This window comes from Tenrec ecaudatus, chromosome 1 (assembly GCF_050624435.1).
Source record: "Tenrec ecaudatus isolate mTenEca1 chromosome 1, mTenEca1.hap1, whole genome shotgun sequence".
Taxonomy (NCBI): domain Eukaryota; kingdom Metazoa; phylum Chordata; class Mammalia; order Afrosoricida; family Tenrecidae; genus Tenrec; species Tenrec ecaudatus.
The window spans coordinates 148,992,920-149,007,802 of NC_134530.1; the positions used below are offsets into that span (position 1 = coordinate 148,992,920).

At 48.2% G+C, this 14,883-nt stretch overlaps 1 protein-coding gene across 1 annotated transcript; it reads right to left on the reverse strand.

Annotated features, from left to right (window-relative positions):
• Positions 1-1,038: 1,038 nt before the first annotated feature.
• Positions 1,039-14,817, reverse strand: AP4B1 (adaptor related protein complex 4 subunit beta 1). The gene is made up of 11 exons (XM_075559580.1): positions 14,708-14,817; positions 14,312-14,492; positions 12,271-12,495; positions 11,407-11,537; positions 10,905-11,052; positions 9,912-10,408; positions 7,835-7,918; positions 7,434-7,537; positions 6,512-6,719; positions 6,026-6,307; positions 1,039-5,759 (listed from the first exon to the last, which is right to left on the reverse strand). Exons 2-11 carry the CDS (start codon positions 14,422-14,424, stop codon positions 5,332-5,334), a joined length of 2,220 nt encoding a protein of 739 aa, XP_075415695.1. The 5' UTR covers positions 14,425-14,492; positions 14,708-14,817; the 3' UTR covers positions 1,039-5,331.
• Positions 14,818-14,883: the final 66 nt, after the last annotated feature.

The following is a 14,883-nucleotide window of genomic DNA, read 5'->3' on the forward strand; positions in this document are numbered from 1 at the left end:
ACTTCAGTAATAATAGGTTGGTGGCATCGTGACCGGCACACGATGCCACCAGCACTCCCTTTAGTCTCCTTCAACAATAGCAACAACAAAATGCCATCAAAATAGTGCCGTCTTCAGGATCTGCCAGGCCACTTCAACTGAAGATGGAGTTCAGTTCAGAAGGGTATACGCAACGGTTTTGTGGAATCCGGAAGGTCTGTGACTTCAAACCCACCAGCTGCTCCACAGGTGGAAGATGCGGCTGTCTGCTCCTGTCAAGTTTTGAAAGTCCACAGAAGCACTTATATTCGGAATCAACTTGGTGGCACTCAGTTTTTGTTTTCTAAAGAGACTAAGACAACTGTAAGGAGCCCTGGCGATATAGTGGTTTACTTGTTGGGCTACTAACCTTAAAGTCAGTAGTTCAAAACCACCCGGGGGAAAGAGAAAGCTTTCTACTCCTGTAAAGAGTTAACAGTCTCAGAAACTCATGGGGCAGTTTTACTCTGTCCTACAGGGTGACTATGAGTCAGAATCGAATTGATGGCAGTGAGTATGTTAAACAAGTGTATTACAAAGAGAATTTGTCTGCGGCCATCCACGAATCCACAGACATGCTTAAGCATGTTTTGTTTGTAATAAACCCTAGCATGTATGAACTAGAACCCTAATAACAATACTTTTTGATTACCCTTATATGTTGATATGAAAGGGATGGAAAAATTACAACAGAATTCCCATTGGGAAAGGGGGTGAGTGGGAGATCTATAAGTTACACTAGACTAGAGAATAAAATCAGTCAGGAATCATGAAAATGATGTCTTTGCAATGTTCCACAGTACTTCTGCCCTTCTCAGGTATCACCACGTGTTACATACTGCTCAGACTGTAGAAGATCGTTGTACTGAAAGTACAGCATCAACTGCTTCCATGGATTTTGAAAGATTGCTATCCACGTATATTGCATCCTCAAATCATAAGTCTGCAGAGATCATAAAAGACACTTCTAGGGCAGAGGGAATATTAAAAATTAACTTCATGGTGCAAAGTTTGGGTCATTTAAAAATGTTTTATTGGGGGCTCATACAAGTCTTATCACAATCCATACATATATCCATTGTGTCAAGCACATTTGTACATTTGTTGCCATCATCATTCTCAAAACATTTTCTTTCTGCTTGAGCCCTTGGTATCAGCTTTTTTCTCTCCTTCCCCGCTACCCCCTCCCTCATGAACCCTTGATAATTTATAAATTATTTTTATTTTGTCCTATCTTACACTGTCCAACATCTCCCTTCACCCATTTTCCTGTTGTCCATCTCCCAGGAAGGAGGTCACATGCAGATCCTTGTAATCGGTTCCCCCTTTCCACCCCACTCTCCCTCCACCCTCCCAGTATCGCCACTCTCACCACTGGTCCTGAAGGGATCATCCATCCTGGATTCCCTGTATTTCCAGCTCCTATCTGTACCAGTGTATATCCTGTTCTAGGCAGATTTGTAAGAATTGGGATCATGATAGTGGGTGGGGAGGAAGCATTTAGGAACTAGAGGAAAGTTGTATGTTTCATTGTTGCTACACTGCAGTCTGGCTGGCTCGTTTCCTCCTTGCAACCCTTCTGTAAAGGGATGTCCAGGTGCTTACAGATGGGCTGTGGGTCCGCACTCCCCCTCATTCACAATGATTTTTTTGTTCTTTGATGCCTGATACCTGATCCTTTTGATACCTCATGATCGCACAGGCTGGTGCACTTCTTCCATGTGGGCTTTGTTGCTTCTGAGCTAGATGGTTGCTTGTTTACCTTCAAGCCTTTAAGACCTCAGACACTATATCTATTGATAACTGGGCACCATCAGCTTTCTTCACCACATTTGCTGCATATGCACCCATTTGTTTTCAGCGATTGTATCGGGAAGATGAGCACACAGTATGATTTTTTGTTCTTTGATGCCTGACAATGATCCCTTCAACATTGGGTCATTTTTTTTTTCTCTCACTCAAACTCACTGCTATTGAGTTGATTTTGAGTGATCCTATAAACTAAGTGTCTCCACCCCTGTGTTTCCAAGATTATACATCTTTAGGGGAATAAAAAGCCTCTTTTATACTCAGAGAAGTTGGTGGTCTCGAACTACTGAGCTTATAGTTAGCAGCCAAACGTGTAGCCCATTATGCCAGGAAGGGTACCATAATTTTGCTTCTAAGTAGTAAAATCTAGCTACAGTTAAGTTCTTTCCTGGGGTCACTTTAAAATAACACTTTCCCAAAGCAGCCACTTCATATTCTACTCTGCCCTTTCATTATAGAAATGCAACCAAATGCAAATGCAACCCCCCTGCTGCAGAGTTGATTCTGTTCATAGAAAAGCTATCAGAGATCGAATCGTCGAAAAGCTTCAACAGTTGGGATCGTCTTAGTAACATTAGTTATTCGTTAGTTGAGCCAAAACTCTCTTAAGGTTATCATTTCAGATATTGTCTTTAATTTCCAAAAAACGAGTAGACTTTCTCCTACCTGCACCCTCCTCGCTTGCAACACCTTAAACTGGCAGCACTCCATGCTTCATTTGTATTTCATTCAGCTCCTCATGACTCAGCCCTGGTTTAACTGAGCATGTCAAAATATGCAAAAGGAAATTCTCAGATTGTTCTGAGTCCCAGGATTCATTGCCTGGATCAGTGGTTCTCAACTAACTAGTAGGAACCTTTAATGTCTGGAGACAATTTTTAATGATTACAACTCAGGGTTGTCCTGGGGTCTACTGGTTAAGAGTTCGAAGCCAAACCACAGCTGCTGCTCATCTTAGGGAGTCTGTAGAACAACAGCACAAGCACTCTGGAGTGCTTCCAAGACTGTCATCACTAGGGGAGCAGACTGCCCCCATTTCACATGTACTATGGCTGGTAAAGTTCAAACTCCCCACCTTTGGTCAGCAGCTGAGCACTTTAAGCCCTGGCTCACCAGGGCTCCATGTGTAGAGGCCAGGCAGGCTAATCATCACCCTGAACCGTATGGGGATCGCCCCCTCTAGCCAGTAATCAGCAGGCCCCAAATGTTAACAGTACTGCTGTCGAGAAGCCAGTGTCTAGATGAAATCCTATTTTCTGTATGGGTGATATGAAAAACACACTTCACGGCACATTACAGCAAAGGGTCCAAACAGAAAGGCCTACAAAGTGAGTAACAGTCCAGGAGGAAGACACGATCCAGAAGAATCAACCATAGGAACCAAAGGGCAGCCTCTGCCTGAAAGCACAGTTCAGGAGGGAGGTGGGAAGGGCTGGCCATGAAGAAGGAATGAAAATGGGGAATCCACAGGGTGGGGGAAGGGTGCAGCCACATTGAAAGAACTGGATGCTTGATCATGAAATAAACTGTACAGACATTGTTGAATGGAAGACTAACATGCTCTGTATACTTTCACCCCCAAATGGAGCGAATTCCACATGGGAAGCCTCGTGAGCAAACTCAAAACCCAGGCCCTTACCAAAAATTGTCCTGTCGTTACACCTACTAAGCGTCAAGTTGAAGTGGCGGGTGAACATATATCTAAGAGATGCACACCCCATCATTGCACCTGGGCGGTAGAAATATGCAAAGTAGACTGAACACCAAAGACTATGCCTTTGGTGTATTTGAAGCCTTCTGAAGTGCCAAGCTTGCTATCATTCTTCTGTGTGGAAATCTTTAACTTAGGAATCTCGTACGTAAACATCAGTGCCACCGATGTAACACTACGTAGAATTTTCTTTTAGAAATGAGAATTGGAAAGTTTCTTCCTCTCCACTGTCCATTCTTTATCTGTTGCCAGTCACACCAACTGCCAACTCTTTTAGTGAAATCTGAGGCTCAACTGTGTCAACACTGTCAGCCCTCGGAGCCCGGGCACTTGTGTAGCTCCCCATTCCACCCAGGCTGGTCTGCACTGGTCTCGTCACTTTCCCTGCTCAGGACCCTGGCCTCATCTTAATTTGGCCATTATCTTACCTGTTCTTACCAGAAGCTGTTACACTGAGTGTATAAAATAGGCCAGGTACAAATAAAATGAAAAGTAGACAAGAGATGTGTTATTCCAGGCAGGCTAGAGAAAGAAATCCATAGACACTCTCATATGTGTATAAGAAAGAGCTTTAGATACAAGAGCAGTTGAATATTGAGAAAACATCCCAGTCCAGTCCAGATCAAGTCCATAAGTCCGATATTAGTCCATATGTCCAATACCAATCTATAAAGTTCTCTTCCGACTCATGAAACACATGCAATGATACTGAATGTCGGAAGATTACAGGCCAGTGGGTGCAAAGTCTGGTGGATCCAGTGGAGGATGAAGCATCTCAGCACTGGCAGGGGTCTCCATGTGGCTCCTCCAGTTCCCAGGGTAGGGGATCTATCAGCGTAGTGCCATGTATCTTGAGAGCACCTCTCAGGGAGTGAGCAGAGTCTCCCTCCATCAAGGAGGAAAAATAGGAATTCCCATAATCCTTGGGGGAAGGTCATGCCCACACAGAGGCCTCATTAGCTATACAATGATTGACAGACTAGACTCCGCCCCCTCACTCTTAATCCTCTCAAGTCCTAACTTGACACCAGATTATGTAACTACTACGAGAGACAAGGAAGTAAGCTTGATAAGCACGCACCTGTTAGGATTAGAGGGTTGCCTGGGCTGCTTTCACAGCTTGAAGGAGACCCCAGTGGAAACAGGAGCTCTGAGCTAAAATGAACCCCGAAGGCTAGACTAGGAGCTTCCCAATAAAGACACAGGGGTGAAGAAACGTGCCAGGCAAGTGTCAGGCAGAGGGGAGAGGGCTGGTGCATTCAGGGAGCTGCACGCAGTCTGCTTTGGCCAGCTCAGTGGACATTTGGGGGAGTCTGAGAGATTACATGCCTGAAGAGGCAAGTAGCACACGGATGACAAAGGGCTTCAGATGCCACGCTAAGGACTTCAGGCTCTGGCCTATGCAGCTTGACAGGAGGCTAGTGAAACTGGTCAAGAGTTTACTGTAATAATCCAGGGTAGTAGAGAGGCCCCCGTGTAAGGGAATCCATTTCCACCAACACCAGATGGCTTTAATAAAACAATCCCAAACACTAAAATAATCCATATCCCATCCCCAATCCGCAATATCAATTACCAACATTTATCTCTAATAAGATCATCATGGAAAAGTGAGGCCATTTGCCAACAGGCCTAAGAGGAATGTAATCACTGGTCTTTAGGGAAAAAAGAATCCCGACTCCTAGACTTCCCATCCTCCTTCGAATCTGACACGACATGGATTTCCAGGCAGCTCAACTAAGACCCACTAAGGGACTGAGGGCTGGTCACCGCAGGGCGACAGCTCACATAGGCTAGGATTTGATGTCTCCAATTGCTCCGAGCACAGTCTCTAGAATGGAAATAAAGCTGTGGAGGACCTCAGGCCTGGCCTCCTGCTGTTTCACTGAGACCTGCATGTCCAAGTGTTCCAGTCCCAGCAGCAGTTCTGTGAGGAACAGGCAGCCTGAGTCATCCTGAGCACTGAGGTAGGCTTTCCAGGGCCGGGCACCTTCCCTGCTCATTGCAATGGTCTGGATGTTCACGACTTGCAGGGCCATCTGGAGGGTGTCGGGATGGACTGCTCCCTGCCAAGGCAACACTTGCTCATGAGCAACTTTGAGGCGCAGCCACGTTTTCTCAAAATACTCCGCAGTGATCTGGTGGTTGGGGACCAGTGTAAGGGCTGCAGAATCCGAGAGTGCTTGAATCTGCTCCTTGTTCTCTTCGGGAGTCAAGGGTTCTAAAAAGACCAGAACACTTGAGTTAAGATACGTTTTTCACCTAGTGGAAATCCATTTGAAAAAATCTAAATTCTCCAAAACACACAAGGTGACCTTTAGCTTTGGATCAATGACTTCAATAACCAATGATGAGCATCTTGCCTGCTCAAAAAGCTCAACCAGGTACAACAGCCTGAGATTTAGCTTGGACTCTCTACTCTCCACCAGCCATGGCAAAAGATCAGGGTTTGCTATGATCAAACGTAAACGTAAGGGCTATGTATACCTGATGTGGCAAAGGATGCCGTGGCAGGAAGCTCTGGGCCACGGCGTTCTGCCCTCTGGAGGTTAGAGATGGTTGCCCAGCGGACTTTGCCATACACTGGCACCAGTGTGTTGAAGTCTGAGGCCCAACTGTTCACGGGTTTTTCTGCCTGATCCTCCAATAGCCCAAGAGACGGGTCTGATTTCGGGCTACACAGGATCTGCTTTACTTCATCAATACCATTCAAGAGGAGGCGATAATAGAAGAGACCTCGGTCCCGAACCGCCATATCCTTTTCTTCCTCTGAAGTAAGACAACAGACTGAGTTCATTAAAAAGCAAAACCATGATTCTCTCACTACCACAATGGGGTGGGGGGTGGCAGTTGGGGGGGGACAAAAGGAAGGAGGATATGAGAAAGCATTCATGTGTTCGTCTCAGCTACCAGACCAGACTCAGCAAACGAGTTCAGGCTAGTTGTGCAGGCACTTCCTTCTGAAGAACGCACCTATGCAGTAGTACAGCAGGCGGCCCAGCACATCCTGGCACTCCGCGGGCCGCGAGAGGAAAAGGCGCAGCAGTGCGGTGAGCAGCTCCATCTTCACAGCTGGGAACGTCTCAGACTTCACATTCTCTACAAAGTCCTCCAACATGTAAGGCGCATTTGGGATTCTTTCCCCGTGGACCCCAAGTAGCCAAATGAGCGCCTGCTTCCCCTAAAGGGAGAGGAACAGGCACTCAGTACTGAGCTGTCTAGAACACAGGACACACTGAATGATTCTGGGCTTTGCTTTCTCCCTAGTGCCAGTAGAGCAGGTACTTCAATTTGTCCTGCATCCATTCGCCCACAGGGAAGGCATTCCAGCACTCCCAAGGGAATGGAGCTCAATGCCTTCTGTCTTACACCTTCTTGTGGTTAAGCAAGGCTTCTTCGGCTTTGGGGGCACTTGGTGATTTACAATGTGGTGGAGCTACTGACAGAAATTCTTCAAATTACTTCACAAAGGTGGCTATTACAGTCATCTGTGCAGCTTCTTAAACAGACGAGTACGTGTCTAAGCCTCCGTAACCCTGACTGCAAGCCAGTAGACTGGAATGGGATGAAGCCCAGAGCTTTGCTTAAAAAAATGACAGCCAGCTCAGATTCTCATTTCAGCTGAAGAGTCCACGGTCTAAACCTCTGACTCAAAAATGAGTCAAGGGAACAATTGTATAAAACTGTGTATCATAAAGATAATAAATAAGCCCCAGTGTTTTCCTCACTGACAGGCCACTTACAACCAAAAGCGAATCTGAGAGAGCAATCCGTTCTAGGGTTGTTTTATTTTTCACTTAGCTGCTGGATGGGAAGAATATTGGGACTCCATTTCTGAGGGTAGGGTCCCAAGCGCTCCCCCTGGGTGTGTAAGTCAAGGAGGAGAAGCGTCTACCTCACTGTCTTGAATGATCTCCGCACAGCCGGGCAGCGCCTGGCACACAGCGTCGGCACACTGAGGGCACAACCACACCAGGTCTCGGAAAGTCTGCACCACCGCTGCAACAAGCCAAGGCAGTCAGCGAGACATAGTTCTTGAGCAACTACTATAGCCTAAGCCAAAACCAAACCAAGCCCACTGCCATAGCAACCCTAGAGGACGGAGCAGAACCGCCCCTGTGGGTTTCCGAGGCTGGAAATGGTTACAGGAACAGAAAACTTGGTCTTTCTCTTGCAGGGTGGCTGCCAGATCTGAAACACCAGTCTTGCAGTTAGCAGCGTGTTACTTAACCCACGGGGCCTGCGGGGCCCCTCACCGCAGGCAGTTGACAACATTCTGAGCCAGGGAGCCATTACCGGTGGTGATGTGCTCTTGTCGGAGTCCCAGCAACTCTGTCAGGATCTGCACACACTGCTCTGTGTAGGTCCTGGCAATGCCACCTACGGGGAGGAGAGTGCAGTGAGGAAGCGTCAGGTGAGGTGCTGGGACCTCATTTTCCAGTCATTTCCATCCACAGAGAGGACCAGGAAGATCTTCGACAACAAACAAACAAAAACCACACCTCGCTTTTTAGTGTGCTAACAAGGGAGCTGTGGTTAAGAGTGAGTCCCTATTTTGCAATTCACCACTAGAAAATTCAGTGTTCCTAGAGAAAGAACTTCCCACTGAACATGGAGGAATACGTTCAGGAAACCGAGGTTGATTTAGGTGGCAGGAGACCTGAGGCATGCACGCTGCTATGGCAACACCCCTGCACAGTATTCCTGCTTGGGGTCGGGGGGGGGGGGGGGGGCACCTGACAGCAATCTCCTGATGGCAGACTTGCTCTGTTCCCTCTTCTCGGTGCCTACAAATAACCACCGTTTATTCCAAATAGGAGCATTCCTCATCTGCTACTTAAACCCTTCAACACTGAGCCCCCCAGCTGCTGCTCTCATTTCTAAATCACTCCAGCTTTAAATGCTCGAGATTGGTAGGACAATGTCTGTAGACTGAAGATGTCTTCTATGTTCGTCTTTGTTGTCGGTCTTCTGCACAATACAAAGCTACAGTTGAACTCAGTAAGCGATGGGTGAACTGACAGCAGGTTCTGAGCAGGAAGGGCTAGGTTTCAGTCCCAGTTTCAGAAATGATAGGATCATTGGGAAAATTCATTTTTTTCAAGGCTAGGGTTCTTCATCTTTAAGATGACGCTGATAAGGCCTGGGGGCTCAGGACCACCATCTTGAGGAACACCGTGGTCAACGGGCATAGCTAGTCCATAAAGACGAAGCTCTACACCTACTTCGGTGAGTAGTGACTAGGGTCTTAAAAGCTGTGACCAGACATCGAAGGTGCAACTATTGTTCTTTCCCCGCTCAGAGGAAAGACTCACTGCCATTGAGTCGAAGCTGATTCAAAGTGACCCTATAGGACAGGGTGGAACTGCCCCGGGGAGTTTCTGAGACTGTCACTTTTTATAGGAGTAGAAAGCCCTATCTGTCTTCTGCAGGAGGAAAGAAGATATAAAAATAGAAGACATATGGAAGCAATTAGTTCAACAGATGAATGGACCACAAGAATATCAGCCTCAGAGATCCGAGACCAGAACTGGATGGTGGCTATTTATCATTAACAAATATTCTGAAAGGCTTCCTCTTAGCGTTGAATGGGGGGGAGGGGTGGGGGGGGAAGGGGGAGAACGTCAAAGAAAACTCAAAATGTAAAACATCAACAACAAAAAAGCCTAGGTTTACTGGTGAGACTGATACTGATGGAACGCTCCTGAGACTATGGCCTGTAGTCATCCTGCAGGTCTGGAAATGAGCCCACCCCCACGGCTTCATTCCCAGCTAAACGACAGGTCCATAAGAGAAGCTGTAACACTAGTGAGGTGTGCACACCTGAGGATCACCAACTACGTGAAATCAAAGGGGCCAAGTTGAGCAGGGTTAGCAAAGAAGGAGCAATGGGAATAGAAAATGCAGGGAGGAAGTGGGATAAATGACGGTACACTGTGGGGCTGCAGTCCATAACATGAAACAAAAGGGGTATGCACCGTTGAGTGGAAAACTGGTTGGTTCTGTAGCCCTTACACCTAATTCACAATAGATGTTTTTTAAGGATAAAATCAAATTATGAATCAAACTTGTCCTCTGCACTGACTGCCCCACAAGATGGTGATATGACACAGGACAAACTTTTAGATTCTGGACAACACAAGGCAGCACGAATTCGAAGAGTTGTGGCTCCAAGGAAGACAAGCGTAGGCCCTATCCTTGGAAGCAAGTCTTGTCCACAACAAAACTCTTGGCTGGCTCCTATTTGTGGTCTTGGGTTCCGGGTGCCTCATCTCTGAAGCAGGAGCCATTCCCTGTGGTCCCCTAGCCTTCCTCTGGCCACAGCAAGCCGGTTGCTTTAGGCACCCAAGAGAGAAAAGCAGGAGGCACCTACCAATGGCAAAAATGGCAGCCTGTGCAAAGTCAGCAGCCACGTCGGTGCAGTACCCTCGAAGCTCCTCTAGCACCTGCTGCACGTTCTCGTCGTTCACCAGCTCACACAGCACCTCCACCTTCTGCAGCTTGATGTAGTGGGGCTCCGAGTAGGAGCAGAAAAACTTCTTGTAGTGGCGACTAAAGTGACCCGGCAAGCTATGCAAGATCTGGCGCACGTGGCAAAGGGCGGCGAAGCAGAGCTCACGGCTCTCTGAGGAGCAGGCGGCAAGCAGCGGTCCCTTGACTCGCACAAGCACATCCTTTTGCACATGGGGGAAGTTTTTGGCCAGGGCCAGGAAGAGTTTGGTGGCCCCCATGACCACGCCTGCACTACTGCTCTTGAGAAAGCTGTCCAGGAGGTTGAGAATGTCAAACAGCTCCTCCTCGCTGCGGGGCTGGTAGCGGAGCAGAAAGGTCAGTACTTCCCCCTGCCCCCACTGGTCCAGCTTTGACATTCTATCCAAAAGAGGAAACAAAAACATTGTTTGAGCAATGAAATGAGGAACATCCCCAGGCTACTCCCACGTCACCCTGTGGCTGTGCATCATAACGAGAAGAATTCTTAAAAATAGGGCCTGCCATCAATGTCTGATGGACCCCTTCAAGTTTACACAAAACCCCATGATGAGTGAGCAGTACAACCGCATCCTCATCAAAGAACAGCGTGCCCTGGACCCAGCTTCTCTACAATTTTTGTTTTCCAAACCATTTTATTAGGAGTTAATATAGATTCAGATCCTTCCATAGGTTCTCTACATTTCAAAGCAGCCTAAATGGCTTAACTGGGGGGACACAATGGTTGTAGAAGAGGTAAAATTTACCATCCCAGCTAACAAGGGCTCGCGTTCTTTTCTATCCTTTGCAGCTGTTGAAGACCTCTCCTTCATTACAGAGGTCAACAAGGTCGCACCACCACACCCGTCCCGTAAGGAGAGCACTAAGGCAGCCACACCGATTTAAGAGATGATGGGCAATGGGCTTGTTGATGACAACACCCCCTTCATGCTTCAGAATCTCCTCTAGAGACCGCAGGCAGTTGACAACCACAATTGGATCCTGGTCACGCAGCAAGCTGTACAACTCGTTTACCAGAGTACCATCTGCAAAAGAGAACAAAGGTCTTTGGTCACGAAGAAAAGTTTCCGAGTCACAGAGCTGGAGCCACGGTAGTAACTGCAGGCAGAAACAGCTGAGCTTTTACCACATGGTGCAAGGCTACACTCTCGTCTCCAGCCTGGTCTACAGGCCTGCGGCAGAGGTAGCTCCTAGGCCTACAAAGAAAGGCGTCCTGGAGTCCCTGGCAATGTCAAGCCCTACAACCTGCTTCAAGAAACATGGGCAGGAGTAGGGCCCCGGGACTATTTTCTGCTGGAGCTCCACAGTCTTTAACAGGGCCGTGCACATCAGAGAGCCTCAGAGGGATGTTGGTGTTGATGGCTTACCCTGAGACTTACCCACTTCAGAGTCTTCATGAAGATTGTGCATCTTTGCGCAGCCAAGGACTGCCACCCTCCTGACGTATGAAGCCTTATCCCGTAGACCGCTGAGAATAGGCTGTTGGATATATTCCTGTACACCAGGCATCCTAAACAACACATATGGAGTCGGAGCCCTAAACACTCGTTTGGCCATAACTCATTCACTAGAGTCACGATCATGGCGAAATGACAGGAAGCCTCTGCCAAGCTGACCAGGCCAGTTTGACTTCTCTTTTGGAGTAATGCTGCAGAGGCAACCCCAAACCCGTTGTCAGCTGGTCCCATATGGACAGAGAAGAAGGGCCCCACAGGCTGCTACATTCCTCTCTGAGAGTGGTTGGTGGGCGTGAACTACTGACATTTTCAATCGCAGTCACACACCTAGCCTAGCCACTGCACCACCAGGGCGCTTTGCAAAAGCAAAGCAGAAGCTATGTATATTATTGTCTTTAGAAAGGACTTTACACCGAGAGCAAGAAGACATAACTAGCCTTAACAAAATAAGCCGAAGCAGTGGCAGACATTCTAGGTTAGGGTAAAATGGTGTTTTCCCCAGTACTAACGAGAGCAAGTAAGGTGCCCTGGTAGTGTTGTGGGTTATCCTTTGGTCTGCCAACCACAAGGTCAGTAGTTCAAAACCACCAGCTGCTCTGCAGAAGAAAAATGAAGTTTTCTATCCTATAAAGAGTCACTATCTTGGAAAACCAATAGAGTGCTTCTACTCTGTCCTATGAGTTTGGTTTGAAGGAGAGCAAAACCACTGGCCTCGTGGAACGCTTGCCCTCGGTCCTCCGGGCTCTATCAGCCCCTGAGGGTGGGGCGGGGCACGAGGATACTCACCGGAGGCTGCACATGCTCCGCAGGGCCAGCCCTCGCACCATTGGGTTGGGGTCTGAGCAGTCTTTGCACAGGGTGTTGATGGCAAGGAGCGCCAGGTCTGGCTTCAGGGGGGCGTAGGTGCACATGTACAGATAAACCAGTTTCTTCTGAACGATATCTAGAGTGGCACTGGCCTTTACCATTTCCATGAAAACACCAGACATGTCCAATCCTTGAGTCATGTGCCTAAAACCAAGATACACACAAGAAGTAAAATCGAAAACCCCCAACCACCACAGAGGGAGTTTTAGTTACACATGCGTGGCCATCTAACCCAATCGGTTAGAGGGAAGCAACTAGGCCTACTTCTGTCTATTATGCTCTACGCCATAGGCCTACGTACGATAAATGCTGTTTTTCAAAATTCATTTTGAAAATGCTCTTTGAAACCTTAGTACACTCCAGTGAAATTGAGATTCTACCTTCCAGGGATATTCTCTGGAGACACAATCTTGATGGTCTCACCTGCAGGAGCTCAAAGTCTAGTAAGGAGCCAGAGAAGACGATCCTAATCACATGACAGTGGGCATCACGTTCTAACAAAGGGATGCATGAGGTCTTCCTTGGAGCAGTACAACCAGAATGCTCCTTAGAAGCAAGAATGGCAAGATTTCATCTCAACGTACTTTGGACATGTTAGCAGAAAAGACTAGTCCTCACAGAAGAACATCATGCTTGGGACGGTGGAGAGGCAGTGAAAAAGAGGAAGCCCTTCTACAAGTTGGACTGACACAGGGGCAGCAACAATTGTGAGGACCAAGCAGCATGTCGTTCTGTCGTTCACTGGGTGGCTACTTGATAGCACCTAACAATAGTGTACAAAGTACAGGGGGAATCCGGAAAACTGACACTTCTCAGAAGTCAAAAAAGATTTTCTTCACAGAGGAAACAATACTTTAGCTGACTGAGCAGGAGCTCAAGAGCTCAGTGGGTAGCCATGATAGAAAGGCAATGATGCATGCTATGGGCCACAGAGCAGTGGTAGGCTTTTGAGGACCAAGAGGGAGGTAGCTGAGTTACAGTGGGTGTCCCTTAGGTGCTCTGATAAGAACCATGAGCATTATTCTGTTCATTCGTTGTGTCTCAAACTGCGGTCTCCTATCAGTATCAGGTGGGATGTTAGTTAAAAATATAGATCTCCATCCTACTAAAAATATTTAAATTCTTATAAAAGCATCCAGGCAACATCTGTGCAAATGAAAAGTTTGAGACACAGTTGTAGGAGCTAAAGGTAAATGTTCAGATTTTCAGCCTGCATCAATGCCCACTGAAAAAGTCAACTAGGAATCCACACCATCTGCCAGGAGGAGTGAAGGCCTCAGTGTCATCAAAATTGACTCGAGTTTCCTTATGACTTAGTAGGGACCTTCAGAGAAGCGTCAGTGGAAAGGCCTGTTTGGTGGGATGGGAAGGTCCAGGCTCTACTGGGACATGTGTCTGATCAGCTGAGGAACCCGGGTGGCCCAGCGTTTAAGTGTTCTGTTGTTAAAGGTCGGCAGTGAACCCACATGCGTCTCCAAGAGAGAACCACGTGGCAGTCTGCGTGTGTAAAAATTACAGCCTTGGAAACCTTCTGGGGCCTGTCTACCCTGTTTGACAGGAGACAGTGCTTATAGAAGCACTATGAGTAGGAACAGTCATGATGGCAAGCAAGGGGCTTGGTTTCCCAATGTTGATGAGCTATGCCGGTGGAAACACCAAGCAGGTAGTAAAACATGTGTGTCTGCAGATAAGAAAGGGGAGCTGGACCGGCTATACTTTAGATCCTGGAATCTCTAGACTGCAGTACGCATTAAGTGTGAACGCTTGTGATAGAAATGAAATCAGCCAGGCGAATAAAAGAAGTCCCACCAGACCAAGCGCAAAAAGCACTCCAGAGAATCAAGATGAAAATCCTATCATCCAACTGCCACCTATGAACGTTCTCTTCCTGAGTGGCCAGGGGGCTGCAAAGTGGGGGGGGGCGGGAGGGCCCTAGGAGACTAAGGGAGGCGGGAGATACCTAATCACTCGCTGAATGACGTTCCGGTAGCGCAGCCTATCAGCCTGAATGTGAGGATTACACAAAGCCTTCTTCAACTCTTTCACCACGTCCTCCGAGCCCAGGTACGGCATCCTCTCCAACAGTCAGGGTACTTCCCACAGATCTAGCTAGAGAACTCCTCCAGTCTTTGGCTGGGGACCTGCGTAAAGAAAACGCGTCCGCAATGAGACTAAAGGCGGGGCTCCGCCCCCGCCGAAGCACCCCAGGGCCCGAGACCTGACCCCAGTCACTCAAACCTCTCCCCTTCCGGAAAGTCAGGGCCCTTCCTCAGACGCCCAGGCTCGCCCGCCCCGCCCAAAGGGCTCCTCGGACGGCGCCTCAGCCCTCCGCCCAATTTACAGCCCCACCACCCACCTTCGCAACCCCCCGAGTGCCAGCCTTGCTTGCGCCTCCGCGTGGTTGTTTTCACCGACAGGCCAGGGCTGGCTTTGTCCGGAAGTCCCACCCCCACCCCCCGCCGAGAGCAGCTGTCATTCACACCCTCCCAGCGAGCGCCGAGCTTCGCCCAGACTCCGACCTTACGGTGCCCT

What these genes read in the sequence shown, in the direction of transcription:
- AP4B1 (XM_075559580.1), bottom strand. Translation starts at nt 14,424, where the DNA reads ATGCCGTACCTGGGCTCGGAGGACGTGGTGAAAGAGTTGAAGAAGGCT. An exon ending in TCATGAAGACTCTGAAGTGG is followed by an intron (nt 11,053 to 11,406) that starts GTAAGTCTCAGG and finishes TCTCTTTTGCAG; the next exon opens with ATGGTACTCTGGTAAACGAG. An exon ending in GCCCATCATCTCTTAAATCG is followed by an intron (nt 10,409 to 10,904) that starts GTGTGGCTGCCT and finishes TCTTTTGGATAG; the next exon opens with AATGTCAAAGCTGGACCAGT.